This window comes from Seriola aureovittata, chromosome 20 (assembly GCF_021018895.1).
Source record: "Seriola aureovittata isolate HTS-2021-v1 ecotype China chromosome 20, ASM2101889v1, whole genome shotgun sequence".
In the NCBI taxonomy this organism is placed as follows: domain Eukaryota; kingdom Metazoa; phylum Chordata; class Actinopteri; order Carangiformes; family Carangidae; genus Seriola; species Seriola aureovittata.
Genome location: NC_079383.1, coordinates 11,610,838 through 11,632,334, shown reverse-complemented (window position 1 = coordinate 11,632,334; position 21,497 = coordinate 11,610,838). Strand labels below are relative to the sequence as shown.

Genomic DNA, 21,497 nt, shown 5'->3' with positions numbered 1-21,497 from the left:
ACGTGCACCAACTGGCTCGTGGCCTTGGTGACGAAGACTCATCCTCCATCCATCCTCGCGCTCTGCCCTAATTGGACACTTGCTCTCTGCTTGAGAGGCCAAGCAGGAAAAAAAAAAGAAGGAAGGAGGAAGAGAGGGAGAGAGAAAGAGAGAGAGTGTGTGTGTGTGTGTTAGGAGGGGAGGGAGGCTTTTAAGGCGCGCGTAAGCAAAGTTAATTAGCGGTTATTAACAGCCCGCATAATGAGAGCGAGAGGGAGTCAATTTAATGACTTTGTTAGCGCGAGTTCAGAGCGACAGGCGATGATCGAAACAACAAAGGCGAGCGTGCACGCAGCCATCATCCGTAATTTCCAGCGGTAATGCGGTCTGATCAGAAACAAAGGGTTCTAATTTCGTTCAACTGACTCGATAATTTGTCCTTATGTAAGGAAAATAATTAATGACTTAATGCTTCAACAGAAGTAGCTTTCTTTGGGGGGGATTTCGGAGGCCTCGTTTGCTGGAGAAGGTCGTAAGGAAATCAATTTCCAGGCCTATAATTATTTACATCATGAATTTAAAACGTGGACGTGTGCCTTTGCTCCGGTTAGTGTGCAGACGAGTGAGAGTCTATTAGAAGAGGAGAGAAGGAGTCTCCAGATCTTCTTCCCTCAAGCAAATTGTGAATGGCAACAAATGAGCCACTTGTCATAATGTAGTACTGAAGATTTTGCGATTAGAACACAAAGACAATTATGCATAATTTGGAAGAAATTTAGGTTTTTAAAGACAACCATAAACCAAAATCAAACCAAAGGCTAGGCCTAAATTTAATATGGAGGGTCATCAGTCCAAGTGTGAAAGTTTTTGGTGAGAAATGATACTTGATCACACCTTGGAGCTCAGCTGAATTGATGGCCCTCATGCCTGTGCCTGTTCCCGATAATGTACCAGGTTATTGTGGCCACTGCATTGCAGAATTATCCGAGGCGTGCGCGTCTTTACGCATGATTTCATCATTCCACAGATGGGTTGAGTCGGACGAAAGATGTGAGCGCTATTATCGATTGGGGGAACATGAGCCGCCTGCGGGCCACTCTTGGATTCATGGCAGGTGCATAGGTCACCCACACGAAAGCGGCAATTTCACAGCCCCCATTGTCTCCACTGATTACTGCTTTGATCACAGGAATCAAGAGCCCGAGACTCTCGTAAACCTACCGCGGAGTCCAGAAGCTCGTGAGCTGAAGAGGTCATCATCATCATCATCATCATCATCATGGCCATCACCATCATCTGCTACATCATCACCATAACCATTATCGCCAGCATCATCACCACAAGTTGACCATACAAACCTGGGGTGCCGTGTGTTTTCACAGCCGCGTTGCCCTTTTATTGATTGCGTGCCTTAATTTTAATTCGATTGCGCGAGTGTCAAAAATTCCGCAAGAATCATCCTAGTAATGAGATAATCAAAGTAATATATGCAAATCAGTTATGTTGCCAGCTTATCAAAACCGGAGTGCCCCCCCTTGAGTCTGAAGAAGTCCATTTATTCAGTTAGTGGCAATACCTTGCGCAAATGGCGCGATGCAAATGACAGTTGATTAGACTAAATTAAGAACCTCGTTCCTCCCTGACCTTGTCTGAGTTTTATGTAAATTCTTTTTTTCTTTATTTAATGTGATTTAAAAAAAAATGCATTTTACACCTTGGCCTTTGTAAATCTGAACAATATTTTCCAGGAGAGAAACAATGGTCAGCCTCAAATAACTCACTCTGTCAACAGCTTGGATGATTCTGTGCCTGTCTCTTTTCTGTCTCTCTGTCTGTCTCTCTCTCACAAATCTCAGTATATCTTGACCTCAGTGCAACTCCCACAGGGACAGAAAGTGTGCCTGTATAACTTCCTTGCTGTGGGGGAGTGTGCCTTGAAGATAGACTAGGTGTGTGTGCCTCTGAGTGTGTCTGCATGTGTGTGTTTACACGATTATGTGTACTCATGTGTGTACCATAACATATTGTCTTAGGGGACAGAGAGAGTGCAGTTGAGACTTCCTCTCTGTGGGGTGTGTGGGGCCTGTAGATGGGAAAGGAATAAATCCAATATAGATTGCAGGGCTGCGCTGCCTCCCGCTGGGGACCCTCAGACTTGCAGGCCAGGATCAAAGTGCTTTTCTCCCCCTAAATTGGCCTGAGAGGAGCAGGAGCAGCCGAGCTACACCCCCAACACTGGGACTGCCTACGACCTAATGATGGTGCTGGGGACAGACACGCATATACACATGCATACACAGTGACAGAGCTGTGCACGTGTGCACATACACACCAAAATTCACTCACAATCATTCCCAGATTGATATCACATCAGTCACACTCCTGCACTAGTCAAACACACACTTGGATGAGAAAACCACACAGATATAAACCCACTCTCCTTGTTCTCTGATGTTGAACACACTCATTCCTTGTCCAAAGACCATTCACCTCAAGTCTCCCTCTTCACATCTCAGACTACCCCTCAAAACTACCTAGCTAAACTGCAGATTTAGAGGAGGCATCCTTACTACCTGTCCACACGCTTCAGTGGGAGGGGTGAATAGTATAACTGACACCACATTAAGTGTCTGAACTGATACAGACTACTGCCCTTTGGGGAACTACAAGGAAAACACCACCAGCAACCCAATGCCATTACGCTTCCAGCCAAACATCCAGCCACTGTCATTTTGGTTCTATCCAGGGAGCTAATTCTATTTGTGATGAGTTGTCTGATGTGTTGCTTGGTTGGGTCCAGAGACAGTGTGACAGAATATCCTATAGGGAGACAATTGTGGCTCAGTATGCCTCATTACCTGCTCACAGGGCATTTTATGTTAACTACAGCATGCCACTACAAAGCTCATCTCTGGAGGGTAACAGGTTGCAGAGATGAATACAAAGATATAGAACCATGCATACATATTCACAAGTGCCTTTTTTTTACTGACAGCTGAAATTGCTTGGTTTTTGGGTGCTTGCAGGGTTTGAATAGCCTATCATGTTATTGCAGTTGCTATTGCTTAAAATCACCATTTCCAACTGGTCCTCCTATCATTTATGTACAATAAATACAGCTGCATTACCGACTTTTATAAACAATTTTTACAACAATCTTCTTCTTACAGATAGTGGAAGCTTCATCTTTCAAAATAGATTATGTTATGTTGGCACTTAGCAAGAAAAGTGAATGACCTACTCTGCCCTACAAAGGCAGAGAGCAGTAGCCTATAGGGAAGTAGAGAAAACATGTTTTTAAGTTATCAGGCTGACTGGAAAACTATATCTGTGACACTGTATTCTATGCCTTTTTAGGCTGATTATTTCACTCAAAAATCATTGCCATACAACCTGGAAATACATAAAAAATGCAGATGCACTTTGCCTTTTGGTGATGTTTATATTGGACCATAGGAGAAATGCAGTAGCTACCAACAACATGGATTCTATAGCTTTCTTTTCCATTTTGACTTTAACAAAATCAATAGGGGTTTTGATTATTTACAGTTCCTTGGAATTAAATGTAGCCAATCTCTGTTTTGCAAAGTGGCTACCTGTCCGTCCACTTTACTGAAAACTATACTGAACTCAATTTAGTAAATCTACAATTCAATACATTTATTTGATTATGAGGTAGCTATAAGCTTAAACACATCAAATCCCATGAACTATTCTGTTGATAATGTTGTATTTAAAATCTAATGATAGTTTCTGTTAGACTGCTATTGAGCTAGTTAGCTTTACAAGGAGTTTAGCTAACATTAGGTTTTTATTTTTGTATCATTTTTGGGCTTAAATACTGAATTTAGTTATGTGAAACAACTAAATAACCAAGATGTTGGTTCATCAAACATGTTTTTCGGCAAAATCTAGGGAAAAAAAACAACAAGTAAATTTTGTTTAGCCTTATCTTTAGCTAAGCCTAGCCATGGCCATCTCACTAGCTAGCTTACACTAGCTTGTCTTGTCTTGTTGGCTAACGGTGTGCACTTACAACAGTTTTTTGCTTACTTTTGTAGTGACAAGTTTTTAAATGAAATAAAACTAAAATGATTATTTCTGTGACATAATAATTTTTGTATGGTTCAACCGATGTCACCAAAAACAGATTCCAGTTTTGACTTTGTTGGCTAGTACAGAGCTCTAAACGTCCATTCTCTTCATGTAATCTCCTCTGCTCTAGGTGTCATTTTGCTCCCTTGAACCTACTAAGTCATGTCTCATCATGCATCATTGGTGTTCATCCACTCATCTCCTTCCTTGTCCACTCCGGCCTATCTTTGCTGTACAATCTTCTGTCTTTTCTCTGCTTCTTTCTGTCTTCTCTGCTATTTTCCACTTTGTATTTTCTCCCTTTCATCTCTGTCACGCCTCTCTTGTCTCTTGATGCTGATACACCTTTCACCTTGTTGTGTTCAATCCTCCACTTGTGTCTCTGCTATGGTGCAACACATTATATTTTCCCTTCATCAGCTCAACTGTTTGCGGCTACTTTCATGCCTTGTTTCATTCGGGGCTGTGAAGAATGCAACGACTCATTTTGGAGATTGCTGTTCATGTGCACAGTATATGCTCTGCAATTATGCAGCACATATACACTATAACGGAGAAAAATGCATACTAAATACATTGAATGCAAAGACAAACACACTCAGTACATAAACACAGGCCACAAACAGATACGCAACAAAATCCTTTTGACATCAATAATTGGTAAATCCTCTGATTAACTTGTAAGAATTGTCCTTAGAGTGCTTAAGTAATTGTGTTTGTGTGTGTCCTTTTTTATTGCATGCACCCCCCTCTCTTTAAAGCACATCTTTATAACCAAGCAATTCCAAAGCAATTTTCTCTGTGGGAGGAGAGTGTAATTTTCTATTCTGTGACACTGTGATGTGTAAGAAACTGGGAGCTGGCGCTAAAAGGCGTCTGTAGTGTGTGTCTTGGTGTGGGTGTGAGCCGCTTTAATGGCCAACGCGGGGCGGGTGGCGGTGGTGGTGAGCGGGTGCATGTCAGGAAGGCCATCATTTAATGACTCCCAAATAGTGCCCTCCTCGTTAGAGCTATCGTCCTGGAAACACGAGGCTGTGAACCAGGAGAGCGCCACACGCTGCAACAGTCTTTTATCTTCATATTAAACCATTTGCATAACATTACCGCGATAGATAGGATTCAGGAGATACTCAACCTACTCAGGGAGAGACAGCGAGAGAGTAGGCACAGGAGACACAGAGAGGGTATACTACATGTCCTTGCAAATCTAATCAGCGTTAAATGGAGCTGTCAGATGTGTGTGTGTCTATGTGTGGTACTGGATGGCTCATGTCAGGAGTCATTTAACATTAAATTGCAATAGTGTGTAACAGGGCTGTAATTACAAAATACAAGAATCCAAGCTATTTCTTGTTAGATGTGACATCCAAATACAGCAGTTACCTACCAGTGATACACAAGATGAGGCCAGGTGGTAACAATTCAGAGGTTGTGTGCGCTTATGTCCTTCACAAAGTTAAGTTTTAATATTTTGAGGGTTTTTTTCTTAACGTTTTAAGCAAATTGTACATAGTTATAGCAGCTCTACAGAACACAAAGAAGTAGCCAATCAGAACAAATCACATCGCTACCATTTTTTAAATTGCTGATGTGGTTTGCAATGATGGTGGACTTTTGTGTGATATCAGCAGACTAACAAAAGGCTCAATTTCATGTTGTGTGTAGGCACAGTATCCATCTATACTGTACCGGTGGGGTGTTTTGTTTTGCTTTGCGTCTAAAAGAGTACATCCGACAGCTGCATTTCCCTCCGCTCAGAGAAGAATAAAGAGGAGACAAGAGATTCTCATTAGTGTAGAGAAACATGAGCAGGAAAGTGTGTAAGCACACACTAATTAGTTGCTGCTACTTGCTACTACCTGATTAATTTAATCAGAAGTACACTTGATCCATATATAACTACCAGTATGAATGAAGTAGTCTATATGTGGCAGATTTGGCAGATGCAGTGCACTGCTTAGGCTCTGGAAGGAGCATTTTTTAAATTACTGTAACTCTTGTTCAAGGTCTGATCATTGTTTAGAAGACCGTGAATGAATTCTGGACCATATGAAGGATACATATTGTAAAGTATACTGTTTGTATGGCATTGCAAAGGCTACAGTGTATGCTGGAAGCCTCAATACTTGCTTGTTAAGATATAATACCATTGTGTTGGTAATATCGAAGGCTCTACACACCCATGGTAAACCCACACAGGGGATTTTAATTATTGTACCTGGTGAGACCTCAGGACTGTGGGGGCATGTACACTTTAAAGGTCAGGATATAGGATTAGGGGGCAGAAAAGTAGCACATATATTGCATGTATGTGAAAGTATGGGCACCACCTGCTATGAAAGACTAAAGATGTCATCACATATCACAGAATAGTCTTTTGTGTGTGTGTGTGTGTGTGTGTGTGTGTGTGTGTGTGTGTGTGTGTGTGTATGTATGTATGTATGTATGTATGTATGTATGTATATGTGTGTGTGTGTGTGTGTATGTGTGTATGCGTGTATGTGTGTGTGTGTGTAAGAGAGAGAGAGAGAGAGAGAGAGATTGCCTGTTTATGCATATGGGGATAGACTCTGCCAGGTGAGTGTACCATTTACCATCAAGCCATTGAGTTCAGCAGGCATCTAATAACAAAGCATTTATGGCCCACTTACGCATGCATAGATATAACTGTCAGTAGGCAACAACAGTTTCCTCTCTGTCGTCTCCAGCTATTCCTGCCTCTCTTAAAACACACATCCGGATTGGACCCAAATACTCTAGAATTCTATCATCAGACTCGGGGATGAAATTAAAATCACTCATTTTCTTTCTCCATACAAGGAGCAGATCAATTTCCGGAGACTGGGACGTGATATTTTCCTGCCACTGGGCTTTCTCGTCTTTGGCACAGCACCCTGACTGCCTGTCAGCGGGGGGCCCGGGCCTGACTGCACGCCTCGCCGGAGAACAGTTACTTCTGCCGCGGCGAGTTTATTTGCGCCTCGCTATGAGAATTGCCATCATTTACCCTTCCCCAACACCTCCCAAAAAGAAAGAAATAGACAAGAGGGGAAGCGAGGCAAGAATGAAAAAGGCGAAATTGATTCTTTTTGATACATGCTGCATGGGGGACATTAGGTACCCATCGTTTGACCATCTATTTCAAGAAATGAACAGAATATATTTTGCTTAAAGTAATGTATAGAGCTTTTTGGAGGCCTTTGCTGTTGTTCACATCAAGAGTGAACTGCTCGCTGCAGCATGCAGAGGTTAGCCCGTGTATTATGCTGGTTTTAAGAGAAACCAATTAATAATGCAGCTGAAGAAGAATGATAACTCACTTTAAATGAAACGCGTGTTAAACCTGGCAGAATTAAGGATCATCCGTTCAGCGTGATGCCACGTTTGCCGTGTAGACATTTTTCTTCAGAATAAACATTAAATCAATAAATGTAGGCCATAGGGACACTAAAGGCTCTATTCAATATACTTTTTTTTTTTGCCTTAATGTTTGTTTTTGCAGGACGTGAGGATGTGCATGACACAATTATTTGCACAAGCAGTCCCACATGAGGTCACCACAATTTAGCTGCGATGAATGTCACTATTGTCACTATAGCAGACATTGTGTCTGTTACCATACCATTAATTTTACTTCACTGTATCCTACATAGGTCTTATAATATTTTAATGTGTTTGACACTAGCTACAATGAGTTTATGATAATCTAGTGTTTAATAGGCCTATAGTTTTGTTTGTCATTTCAGGATTACAGTTGTCTGTAACCTGACAAAGCATTTCCTATGAAGTGCTAGCTTTGCTTCATGTAGGCCTATTGAATATGTCTTTTTCATGTATGTTATCTGTCTGTTTCACTTCAAACTTTAAAATGTCCTAGTCTTCGTTCTTGTTTGTTTTGGCTGTGCCACTGGTCCTTGTTTGCGCACCTTTTTGCTCATCCAATCCGTCCTTTCCCCTTTGCCAGAGACCCCGCTGCTGCGTCACGGAGCCTGTCAATGCTTAATTAAAACCATACTGAGGAAGCGTATAAATCCAACCCCCCATTTCACTCTGTCCATACCGGCATGCACGGTTGAAGCGGTGGACTTTGGTCGAGGGCAATGCATTAAGAGTTAGACAATAGCTGCAAATTACTTTTAACTTTAAACAGCTGGGAGAAAAAATTTAACAGACAGCGCAATGGCTGGACTCAAGGTAAGGCAGCATTTTTCTCCAAAACTACTTCTACTATTGGAAATACTCATTCACCAGTGCTTAGACTGCGCAAACCCAGTAAGTTTCACTATAGTTGTATAGATGTATCACTAACAAACATGCATCAGTTCCATGATATTCTGAAAATAAAGGAAAATGTGAACTTGAACTTATGATATCTTGCAACAGATAGATGTGCAAAAATTAAACCGTGCAATAGCCATCATAACTAACAGAAGTAGACCGGCTGACTGAAGGGAGGCGTTCCCTCCGACCAATCAGAGTGCTGCATTCAGCAGCTGCCCAGATGTGGTCTGAGATGCCTCAACACCAGCATAAACATATTTAAGTGGGAAAGATTCTTTTCAATAGAACAAACTTGAAAACCATTTATGTTATCATTACATTAAAATAAGTATTATTCTCATTTGTTCTAACCATTACAGCCCCCAAACCATTTATTCCAGTCCTGGTTTTACAGTGTTTTTTGTTTTATTTGGTTTTATGGTGGAAACCATTACTGAAGTATCATTTCAATTACACCAGCTGAGTAATTTGTTGTATTCAACCTTAAAGAAAGTGATGATTATGTCCAAAAGCTGGAACACTGGAATTGTTTCAGTTCTTTCTGAGATTTCTCTCAAAAATCATTATAAGAATAAACTGAAATGACTTAATATTTGATACATTATCCATGTAATGTAAAAGTTGTGCTGGACTATAACTTGAAATGAAACAAAATCCTTTACATAACATTCTCTCATGAGGGACACACTGGAGCTTCCAGAATGTTTTCACCCAGGCACTTTAGACACATGAACATGCACATATGGAAACCATCCATGTCTGTCAGTGTGCTTTTTGCAGACTAACAATGACTCAGCAAGATTTATTTACCTTGTACTAAGTTCATGCTTTTCAGTGGTAGGGAAGACATTAAGTGCTGGTGATCGATACAACCAAAAGAGGATAGCGGAATAATAATCTTCTCATAACTGTGAAGAAAAAGTGTTGATCAAAATGTACTGTGGAGGATGTTAGTGTAATTAGTCTGTTTCTATAACACAATAACACAAAAATAATGGATGACTGCAAGGGGGGAAATCTGGCATAACTGCAGTTTGTTTTATCATAGATCTAATGTGAATCAATATGACAACAATTAACAGAAAGACAAGCCTTAATGACAAGCCTTCAAATTTAATTATAACCAGCATGAACACATTTATCCTGCATTACAATGAAGCTGCATGGTGTATTTTTTATTTTTTACTTTAACTTCCCTTGGATGTTAAATGTTTGTCTGTCTGCTTGTTTCAGTACATGAGTGGTTTTGGCAATGAGTTCTCCTCTGAAGACCCTCGCTGTCCCGGATCATTACCTGAGGGACAGGTAGCTCACACACAAAAGCACACTCATTTTGGCATTAATTTGATCATTTATTCATTGATTTTGTGCTTAAGTGAATTGCATGAATACTTAATGTGGCACCATAGGAGTTAGGATGGGTTTAACCAACCAAAAGCTGGTGTGACTCCTCCATGTTTCATAGGAAAATACAAAACTCTGATCCTAAGAGACACATAGTCAACTCCAGCTTGCCTTTTCCTTCTTCACATCTATTGACACTTTCATCATTATTTGACAAACCACCCTTATGTAACTGCAAAAGAAAACCCTTGATGAACAGGTCACAAAAGTCAAATTGTACCAAAGCCCCATGTCTTAAGACTTCCACATACTTGTATTGTGATTAGCTGAAAAAATGCAAAACCTCTCAGAATTTATTCAGAACTTTAAACAGGCCTTCCAATCCCGTGCTTGCACAATACATAACACACAGTATATAACATTGACATCCTGTCTGAACACAGTGTATTATATTTCTGTAGAACAATCCTCAAGTCTGTCCCTATGGCCTCTATGCTGAGCAGCTCTCTGGCTCTGCTTTCACCTGCCCACGACCAGCTAATAAGAGGAGGTATCCATCTCTCTCTGACATGTACATCAGCCTGTATAGATCAAATGGATCTTTGACATTAGGAATAACTTTGTATCGGTCCATTTTCTTTCTTCAGCTGGCTCTACCGCATCCTCCCATCCGTCAAACATAAGCCATTTACGGCAGTGCCATGTGGGAATCTAACAGAGAACTGGAATGAAGTGGAGCCCGATCCTAACCAGGTATATCAAGGCTGAACAGGAAGAGTTCCTGATCATCTAGTCCCAATTTAGTGAAACTGTGAATCTTGCTTAAGGCCCTGAAAATTGATCCAAATATTAGCTTAGTTTAGAATAAAGTCTGGAAATGGGAAAACAGCATACTATTACTGCTTATCTTAGTTTTTGTAAAGAATTAACAAAAAAAGATATAATAAGTTAATTAGTGAATCGTATAGGTGCTAATAGGTTGATTTTGCTATCTTTTGACAGAGTCAGGCTAGCTATGTTCTTCTGTTTCCAGTCTTTATGCTAAGCTAAATAACTGCTTGTCACTGGTAACGTCATATACAGTACAGATGTGAGAGTGGTATTGATCTTGATCTCATCTAACTTGGCAAGAAAGTGAATATGAATATTTCACAAATTTCAATCCATATCTTTAAAGGAGCTATTTGTGAGTTATACAATTGCTACATAGCCCCTGATAGCATTGACAACTGTTTACTTAACAGTATTGGCAATAGCTTCAGTCATTGTTCTGTTTACAAGACAAGAGGTTATACACCCTCTGAGTAGTGCTATTTCTTCAGGGTAGACTGGACGCTGCAGTGACTCGGTATTGGAAAGTGGTAAGACAGTCTGGTTAGGGCGGGGCTAGGTGGTTAGCATGCTAAGTTGAGTACAATAAAAGAAGTGATAGCAATAGAAGCAAAACAAGCCTTTGGTGAGTAAATGAATAAAGTTCAATGTTGAACTTGCAATGTTTCTTCTAGTCTGGTAAGTTAGCAGCTGTTGATGCGATGTAGCAATAGCAAAATGTAGAAATAGCTCCTTTAACTTCATCAGGACAGTGTGGTTGTTTTTTGATCAAATCTGATTATCAGTGCTGGCAACATAAGCAAAGAGCAACACAACTGAAACTCTGATTAGTGCACACTTGGTATCATACATGGTATCATGGTATCATCTTTTTCTAACTAACCAGTTATCGAAGCAAAGAAAAGTAGAAAAATGTATCATATGAAAAACCCTTTTAATTTTGTCAGATTTTTTCAGTTTTGTATTCATGTAGTATGTCATGGCTCAATGTAAGAATCTAATTGAGAAAATATATTTTCAGGATCTTTAATACTTTGGAGATGCATTCCTTTAAATGATCTGTCTTTACTGAAGAAGTAGATTCTGACTCTGAGGTTTCTCTCACAGCTGCGATGGCTGCCATTTACCATTCCCAAATCTACAGAGAAGAAAGTGGACTTTGTAGCTGTAAGTTGAACTCTTTTTCCCATATTATTGTTTCATTAAAGATGGTGAGTTGATTGGGATTGTCACCATCCGTTTCTTGCAGGGTCTGCATACTGTCTGTGGTGCAGGGGATGCCAAATCTCGCAATGGCATTGGCATCCATATGTACACCTGCAACACTTCCATGGTTGACAGGTCTGTATGTATTTGTGTGCAGATCTATCCCATCATGTAACAAATAGATGTATTTTCACATATCAACAGGAAAGGAAAAAAAATCTTTGATTACAGTTTGCTGATCATTTCTCAGCTCTTCAATTTTTTCCTGTTTCAGGTGCTTCAACAACTCAGATGGAGACTTTCTGATCGGTGAGGAGAAGGGCTGTTGATGTTTTCACTGTCATCTATCACCGGAGCAATGATAGCTCAATCCTCTGTCCTTCTTCTCTCTCAGATTTTCTTTTCTCTGTTGCTGTCTTTGTCTGTTTGTCTTGCTAGTCCCCCAGCAGGGTGAGATCTTGATCACTACAGAGTTTGGGAAGATGATGGTGGAGCCGAACGAGATCTGTGTCATCCAGGTGAGCTCTATGTTTTTCAGCTCCCCAGTTTTCACAGAAATCTCCCATTGTGTCTGCCCCCAAACCCCACTTACCATATTTAGAAAGGCATAGTTTGGTACTTTTCCAAAGTGACCTTAAAAATAAATGACGGTAGAAAGAGGTTTGAGCTACAGCCTGACCACCAGGACAGCACACGTGTATTTTTCCAAACGCATTAGTCCATGAACACAGTCCCCTAACCACCACTTCTCATGTGTTTTCTCCAGCAAGGGATGCGTTTCAGTGTGGATGTGTTTGGAGAAACCAGAGGTTATATCCTGGAGGTGTATGGAGCCCACTTTGAGCTCCCTGACCTGGGACCCATAGGTGTGTGTTCATATGATGTTTGTGATGTCTGGCAATGTTTATCTGTTCATCCACTGCTTTGGTCTAGACCAAAACAACTACTGGATTGATTGTCATGAATTTGGTACACATTCACATTCCTCTCAGTATGAATTATAATCACTTTGGGGATCCGTGTGACTTTTCATTTAATTTGTCCAAAGCTTTAGCATGCTAATATGCTAAACTAGTAAGTAAATTAAACTGGTGAACATGGTAAACTTTTTACCTTCAGCATATATATATATATATATTTATATATATATGTTTGATGCCTAAGTATACCCTGACAGCCAATAGCATGGCTGTGGCCTGTGGACTGTATCTGAAATCACTTCACTCATTCACTACTCCCTATATAATAGACCATCAATAGTTTACTCAATAGACCGCAGTAAACTGAGCTTTTGGGCACTTACTAATCATCATCATTTAGTGTCATCACTGATAGCTGTGGAGTTGCACCATTTTCACATCTATGAAATGTGGCTCATTGCATTGTGTGAATTTTGCAAGACACTATATAGAGAATGAATTTCATACTTTGAATTCAGACTTTTAAATGAAATGGGGGACACTACATTTACTGCATTATGTACAGTAGTACAAAGGGAGTGACACAGCTGTAGTCTTGTTTAAAGGCTTTTTTTGTGTGTGTATGTCTATGGTTATGTTATTATATGTTTTGCAGGAGCCAATGGTCTGGCCAACCCAAGAGATTTCTTGTGTCCAGTTGCTTGGTACGAGGATCGCAACGTGTCCACAGGTTACACCATCATCAACAAGTACCAAGGGAAGCTCTTCGCCTGCCAACAGGTGTTTTTTTTTTTTTTTTGTGACATTTCAGTCTGTGTGTGTCAGCACACTCACACATATCCACAAATACTGTATGACAGGGGCCAGCACATATGGCATATTTGCCCTATTACCCTATTTAGGTTTGTATTTGCTTCAGCAAACACCATCGAACCGCAACAATAACTAACAGGAAACTGTCCAAGTGAAGCATATGATCCATTAGCTGCTCCTACCGATTGAATTGCCATCCCTGATGATTTAATATGGAAGTGTTAGCTGTTATCCATTCAGCAGGTTTCCGCCTCGACTCCCTTATGAGTCTTAATCACTCATAATTAGTTAAGGCATTCTGGCGTTACAGACAGTGTACCCGTGAAGCTTTGCTTTGTAGGAAAAACCTTTCACAAGTTAAGCATTAATTTCACCATATTTCACTCGGGGAATGATCCTCCCCCTCAAGAAATGTCCTGTTAGGCGCATAATTGGATCGACACATAATGTCTGACAGGAGGTTTTTTACCGAGACAGGGAGGAGGTGGGAGGAGAGGTTTGTCAGGGGCGGGGGTTGAGGGGTTGTAACCGTGGAAACCATGTCAAACCACACTATTATTATTCATTGTAGGAAGTACACAAGGGTGAGATACTGTCTTTTTTGTAGCAAAACAAACACTTTTCACTTCTCTGGCTGCCTCTACTTGAGTATCTGCCCCTTGTTATGTGCTGGAAGTTAGAGGTGGAAGCTGTGGGTTGCACCTGACACGCTTCTCCTGGTGTCCACCCTTCCCTGAGCCTTGAGGGTGAGGCTACAGGGGTAAGAAAATAAGGACGCGAGCCTCATCTCGGGGGAAGATGCTGCTGCTCCCGTCTGGTCCTGCTGTTTTGTTCCCCTGCAGAGCGCTGAAATTGCTCAAATTAACTTATTATTTGCTTGACTAGGCCAATATGTTTGTGTTTTGTGTGCATGTGTGTGCAAGTGCTTGCTCTCCTCCATTTTTTCCCTTCATTTTAATCGAATGTAGTGGAGTTACCGCAGATGAATGTCCAAGAAATTACCTGCAATGGGTTCCCCAAACACCTTTTTGAATGGCAACTGTAAATTGAGTGTGTGTTAGGTTGTGTGTGGTGTTTATTGGTTATATGTGTGAATTTACTTATGCACAGGTGTACGTATGAATATGTGTGTGAGGATTTTGTTGTCAGTGTGTATTAGGTGTTCATATGTGTAAGTGATGCGTGTGTGTAAGGAGCTTAAAGGTCACTCAGGAGGCAGCTTGAGTTGTAATGAACTGTATTGATTTTAGAGCTCCTGTTGAATGTCTTTTTCGCAGTGACATTATCAGAACAGAGAAGCTATATAAAATTGCAGTGGTTTTAACAATCAAGATAAAGAAATATCTCTGCACCCACTGTTACTGCTGCTCCCCCCATAACTGCGCTGCTGCGAGCGTCAAAATGCTCAAAGTTTGGGAAAGTTTGATTGTGAAGCCAATTACCCCATAATACCTGGAGCCTCGTATCACAAAGAACAGGGGGAATGAAAGAGAAGAAAGAATGAAAGAAGCACACCCTTTTTCACAATCAACCCTTTTCATTATGACCAGTTTTTTTCTCTTTATGTCAAGAAGTACTCTCTCTGGGAATTTAAGATTACAAAGACATTATTCATTGTTCCCCTTTCCCTGTGAAAAGCTCAATTTAAAGTCTTTTGTGTTTGTAGCTTGGGTAGACTCGTCTTATTTGTTTTGTTCTGTGCTCTGCACGTAGGATTTTTCTCCGTTCAATGTGGTTGCCTGGCACGGGAACTACACACCTTACAAATACAACCTGAAGAACTTCATGGTTATCAACTGTGTGGCATTCGACCATGCGGTGAGAGTCATGTTTAAGAACACAGACACACTCACAGTGCTTTTCAATATACATATTGATTATTGTATTATTTTCTCCCTTAATTTCTTGCTATTTATGCCATTGAAGTGAACAGATTCGAGCCCCATAAGAATACCCTCAAATATCACATATTGTTATCTTTATAATCTTCCTATAGGATCCATCTATCTTCACTGTGCTGACGGCCAAATCCACACGACCCGGTGTGGCTATTGCTGATTTTGTCATCTTCCCCCCACGGTGGGGTGTGGCTGATCACACCTTCCGCCCACCGTACTATCACCGTAAGACCATAGAAACACACATACATGCTTCAACTCTAAAGTGGCTTGTCCACATTTTGAAAAGAAAGAGAATAAGACTTAAAAATTTTGGGAGCTAGGTTGTGAGAATGTGACTGAATTTTAATTCTAATGGTCAAATTCTGCCTAGTGAGGGTAATTTAGAATGAAAAAAAAAATCAGCCATAACCTAACATGTCCATTTACTCCACCAGTGTCAAGATGGAAGGTGATAACTATCCACCTGCTGTATGACTTTTTACAACTGAGGACCCACCATAGCACCTTTAGTCTGTTTTTACCACAGATCTATAAGGCCATCTAGTGGAGCTCATTGTTACAACTTGGTCTTTGTACAGCAAACTGTCCCCAGCGCAGCGCTGTGTTACAGCTTCTCCTGCTTGTGACTTTAGGTAACTGCATGAGTGAGTTCATGGGTCTGATCAAAGGCCACTACGAAGCCAAAGAGGAGGGTTTCCAGCCGGGAGGGGCCAGCCTCCACAGCATAATGACCCCACATGGTCCGGACGTTGACTGCTTTGAGAAGAACAGCACTGCTGAGCTGAAACCTGAGAGGGTGGCTGAGGGCACCATGGTAAAAAAAAAAAAAAAAAAAAAATATATATATATATATATATATATATATATATATATATTATATATATATATATATATATGTATGTGTGTGTGTGTGTGTGTGTGTGTGTGTGTGTATATGAAGTTTCAATATTAACCAGAGAAGATTAATTAGTCATTAAAAATTTTGATTTTGCAGAACACAATGAGATATTATATCTGTTTTGTGTCTTTTCCCCACTTCAGGCTTTTATGTTTGAGTCATCCTTCAGTATGGCAGTGACCAAGTGGGGTCTACAGACATGTCAGAGGCTTGACAAGAGCTACTACCAGTGCTGGGAACCTCTCCGCAGCCACTTTAACCCAAACTGGAAGCCCAGCAAAAAGTAAACAGACAAAGTGACTTGTAAAAAATTTTAACCAAGTACAGTTGTCATATGAAGATAAAAGTCCTAATTTCACTTTCTTCAATGTAACTACTAGCAATCCAATTTTAGTGCAACTTGGCTTTCTTTGTATTTTTTGATTAGGTGTGTTGACTGAAAATACAGAAGGAATGAAGTATGCCATGAAATTTAGGTGTTTATTTCATACAGACAACTATGATTGGAGTCACACAATAAAAAAAAAACTTGCTGTTTGTCATGTTAGAAATAAAAATCACAGCTAGGCTGCATAAATTGTTTCTGTACATGTAACTGCACAGGTCAGTCATGCCTTACATGCCTCCTTTACTTTTAACAGTTTGTAGATTACAGACATCAGCACACCTTTGTTTACTGGAAAAATGAATTTTAAAGTGAGGCTGTGTAATTTTTTAAAGAAGACATAACACATTCTTCTTACAAATAAAAAGGCAAAGTCATGAGAAATAAAAGCCAACTCCTTTCAGTTCAACACTCTCATGTTTGCTAAAGTTTGTTCAGCCAAATATTGAATGAAAAGATGACTCTGAGTTTGGCAGGAGGAATTTTCCAATGTGACAATGATCTCAAACACACTGCAAACCTATGACCTGGCCAGGTATTTCCCCTGACTTGAATCCAATAAAACAGACCACCTTAGGAGTATTTTAAATAAGGTAGAGCAACAAAACCTCTCCAACAAAGAGCAGCTACAAAGAATCATTTGTGAAAAATGGCAGAAAATCTCTCCACAGATTTGTGGTATCATCCAGTAAGAATGTACCTGTCATCAAAAATAAAGGCAGACATACGGAATAAGTAGAGAGATAAAATGATTCTTACTAATGAAGGGTACTGAGTTTTGTTGCAGTTGGTTCTTTTTCAAATGTTGGGTTTTTGCTGAAAACAAATAAAATTACATTAACTGGAAAGGATTGGTAGTAAACATTTTAATGATAATGAGTTGTGTACGCAGGTTTGGTGTATACTGTACATTCCTGTAGGGCAAATGTCACTGAGTCATTTCACTGCCTTGATTACTTCTCTCTCCTGGTGCCAGTTTTTACTACCATTATGCCTTAATTTTCATTTGTAGCCACAATAGTTGTTGAGAAAAAGGTAAAAGGTCTTGCTTTAAATTCTGACCTCATGCTTTACTAGTAGGTGTGAACATAATGTAACCAATTAAGTTATCACATTTTTTCTCACGCAGTTCTGATATTTAATCTGCTTACACTTGAGAGCAATCCCTTGATGCTGCCCAAACATCATTTTCAAATGGCAAACAGATTATTTCATGGGGTATTTAAATATCTATATATATTTCAATGGTCACTAATGATTAACACAAATGTATCTTTACTTTCTCTGTGCATATTTTTCATCGATTTGGCAAGGACTTTAGCTTGTGAGCTTACAATCAGCAACAAATATGTTGCTCTAACACTGTGTGTGCGTGCATTACCCTGTTTTGTGAAAACATAAATTGTGCACACATTCACAATCCCATGTGGCTTTTTCCTATCACTCACACTTTTGCCCTCAGCAATCAAAAGCCACACAGTTGTTTTTGACAATATAATTTTATTCGGTTAATAATAATTACACGCACTGGCATCGTCACTACAACATACAGGAGGTCTTTATACATCGAAGCTCATGATGACAAACTGAACTTGCGCGCAAGGGTTCCAGCCTTAATCTGCTCCTCCTTCCTATTCTGTAAAAACAGATGACAAACAGATGATGGGTTAGTACAGTTTCCATAGCAACAAAGTCATATCACCCTCACCTCACCTTCTGGACATTTTTCTCAACCGCATGTTTTATGAGTGAGTGCTTTATGATTTTCAAGCAGTTTTTCTCCCTCCAAGCGGAGAGAGGGAGACGAATACGATCGCCCAGCAGTGTGACAATTGCACCAAATTCTTGCTGGAATTTCTATTGGCGAGGGTTTAGAGGGTGAATCTCCATGACAATGGGGAGGGAAATGAAAGAAGGCAGCATTTCAAATGAAGCACTTATTTCTAATGTGACTGGAACTGTGACAAAAAAGAAAACCAGATGAACTGTGCGCCTACACGGAAATGAGTCCCAAACCACAACTAAAAAGCTTTTCAGATGTCTATGATGCCATTCATGTCCAAGTATCACGTTTAAGGTTTATTTTAGACAAAAATATTCTTGTAAATGGTATTATCAGTGTATCAGATTAGCTAATAAAACTGATATTAGTGCCGTAACATGTTAAAATGATCTCAATACTATGTTGTTCACTGCTTCATATCAAGTAAAATCATTGATGATTTGACCACCAGTTTTGTTTTGAGTGTCATAAATATTACAGCAATAGATGCACTGAAAAGAAGACAGCAGTAGGGAATGGAAGTAAAACAGAACAATGGTGCCCCTGAGAGAAAGGACTTTAATCTCAACAATACGCTGGCATATATTCTTGTCCTTTTTTCTTTTTTTTACATTTGTGTATATTCAACTTCAGATCTGTTCTGTCACTTGCTTTTTATATAGCCTAAAAACGGTCAGTGGCACCAAACCTGTGAATAAGTGGTTCCTTAAACCATCAATATTTTAATTGTTGTGCCCACAATTGATTTATGTTTGCTTCTGGATACAAATATTAACATGTGCCACTGTATCTGTAGGACACAGCAAAAAAAGATGGTGTAATTATCAAACCTGCTGCCTAAAGATGCTATATGTATGCTTCCTCTGCTGCTGAATGTGCTTCAGCCATTGTTATGTTTACGAGACAAGAGGGTAAAATATACCCTCTGGGCAGCGCTACTTCATCCTCCCATGCTAGATTAAGAGCAGACTGGACTCTACAGTGACTCACTCTCGCAAATTATTATCACACGAAGGGATGGGCTGAGGCTAGCTGAATAGCACGCTAACTTCAGTAGAAGAAAAGAAATGATTGAAATAGAAGCAAAACAAGAGTCAACATTGATGTTGCTTTCCACTGCTGGAGACAGCTCTTAGTGAGTAAAGGAATGATGTTTGATGCTGAATTTGCAACATTTCTTCTAGACTGGTAAGTTAACAGCTGTTAAAGCTACCATTGGCTATGGAGCAATAGCAAAAACATTACTTATAGCACCTTTAAGGAGTCACAGGTGAGTCATGCCAGTTATTAAACAATGTGATAATCAAGTAAAAGATGATCATTGCATCTTGTCTCATACCCTGTCAGTCTTGAAGACGTAGTAGAGGACAAAAAGAGGCACAACTCCAAACATTGCACCCAACAGTGATGTCTTGTAAGAGGGCTTGAAGTATAAGTAGGGGTTGGCGCGTGCATACACCCAGCGTGTCAGTGCAGGGTCTTCCTGTAAAGACAAAGGTATGCAATGAAATTTCAATGATCTGCGTAAACCGATTTTTTTGCCGTGGGAAAAAGTCAAGAGTCAAACAATTATTTACAACATACATACAACACAGACTACAAAGTAAAAAACAGTATGTTGTCATAATAATACAAAACTGTCAGGGTCTCCTGTCCTGACTCAGGTAAACTGACTGTGACAAGTCAAAATTTCTGCTGTGAGAAATGTTTATGTAAAGACATGCAAAAGTACAGGGTAGACAGAAGCAGAATTACACTATATAAAGAAACAAAATGGCAACATTAGATAAATCAAGTACATAATATTGAGTTAATATTAAATGTAACAGTTACAGGCTTAGTGTAACGGTGTTGGTGGTAGATGCACACATTTTGACAATATGAATGTTGATAAAAAGTGGGCTAACTTGCAGGGTTTTAGGTGCTGGAAATGTAGCAAATACCATCACTACCATTTCAAATCATGTCTAGTGCTAAGTAACACCGCAGCTTATCATTTCAGATAAGATGTAGACTTTCCCACAATATAACTAAGATTACCACAGAAAGATAACTGGCGTTTCGAATTTACTGTACACTGCAGTTCATCTTAAAACTGGGTCTACAGTCTTTATACTAGCTAGGTGTTACAGCCGTCAGATGTCAGAGTAGCCGAGGCTTGAATGAGGCATTTATGAAGTCTGACAGCGTTTTCAATCACTGTGTTAGCTAGCTAACGTTATTCACAGCCAAAAAAAAGATCGTTGCGGACGTAATTTCTGGCATACAGCCTCGCACATCAACACAGAATTGCGGAGAAATAAATGTTAACACTGTGCTTAATAAATTTTGGTTTGTGCGACTGCTCTGTGCCCCTGACCTGCTACCGTTAGCATCTCAGCAAGTAGCCTGAACCCTTTTCAAGGGTGACATTGCTAGCTAGCAGGCAGCCACTTACAATGAGCTCTTTCCTGAGCGGGTTGTTGAGTTGCGTCTGATACTGCCTCTTCAGATTCGCTCGTAGTGCTGCCCTGTCTTCTTCGGCACGTCTTTGATCCGGCGAAAGGTTGAAATATTCATTTGGATCCAATGTTTTTGGACGAGTGGCCAAGGGCGCCTCTCGGTAGTCCGCCATGATTGTTTGATGACGGCGAGAATGCTGGGGCAAACGTGAACTAGTGAAATCTCGCGTTGAAAGTCCGAATCGTCACCATGGTAACGCCAAACTCTCTCTCTCGCTGGATGCGTCAAATGAAACAATGAGTGCAACATACAAAAATCGAGAAGAAGAGAACGCGAGAGCTCCCAGTGACTGTGACGATGACTTTAAATATGAAGAAGTGTATCTAGAAGACGACTGGAGTTTAACAGAAGGAGAAGAAGACTTGGAAGCGACAGTAAAAGCTATCCAAAACCGGGCAGAGGCCAGTGCTCAGGCTGCTCCCGGGCCAAACGCAACCCGCAGCACACACCAACCTAAAGCTGTGGATGACTTTTTACGCAACTTCCTCATCCAAACGGGGATGACAGAAACACTTGACTGTTTTCAGACTGAGTGGACCGAGATGGTGCAGAAAGGACT

General features: G+C 40.2%; 2 protein-coding genes across 2 annotated transcripts; one reads left to right on the top strand and one right to left on the bottom strand.

Annotated features, from left to right (window-relative positions):
* Window positions 1-8,109: 8,109 nt before the first annotated feature.
* hgd (homogentisate 1,2-dioxygenase) lies at window positions 8,110-17,062 on the top strand. Its single transcript, XM_056364809.1, has 14 exons — window positions 8,110-8,268; window positions 9,589-9,660; window positions 10,161-10,249; window positions 10,347-10,452; window positions 11,638-11,697; window positions 11,780-11,871; window positions 12,011-12,045; window positions 12,175-12,254; window positions 12,503-12,602; window positions 13,312-13,436; window positions 15,183-15,287; window positions 15,466-15,592; window positions 16,003-16,184; window positions 16,412-17,062. The coding sequence occupies exons 1-14, from the start codon at window positions 8,254-8,256 to the stop codon at window positions 16,553-16,555; spliced, it is 1,332 nt and encodes a 443-aa protein (XP_056220784.1). The 5' UTR covers window positions 8,110-8,253; the 3' UTR covers window positions 16,556-17,062.
* Window positions 17,063-18,133: 1,071 nt separating this feature from the next.
* On the bottom strand, window positions 18,134-21,075 carry ndufb4 (NADH:ubiquinone oxidoreductase subunit B4). The gene is made up of 3 exons (XM_056364810.1): window positions 20,874-21,075; window positions 19,776-19,919; window positions 18,134-18,289 (listed from the first exon to the last, which is right to left on the bottom strand). Exons 1-3 carry the CDS (start codon window positions 21,048-21,050, stop codon window positions 18,227-18,229), a joined length of 384 nt encoding a protein of 127 aa, XP_056220785.1. The 5' UTR covers window positions 21,051-21,075; the 3' UTR covers window positions 18,134-18,226.
* Window positions 21,076-21,497: the final 422 nt, after the last annotated feature.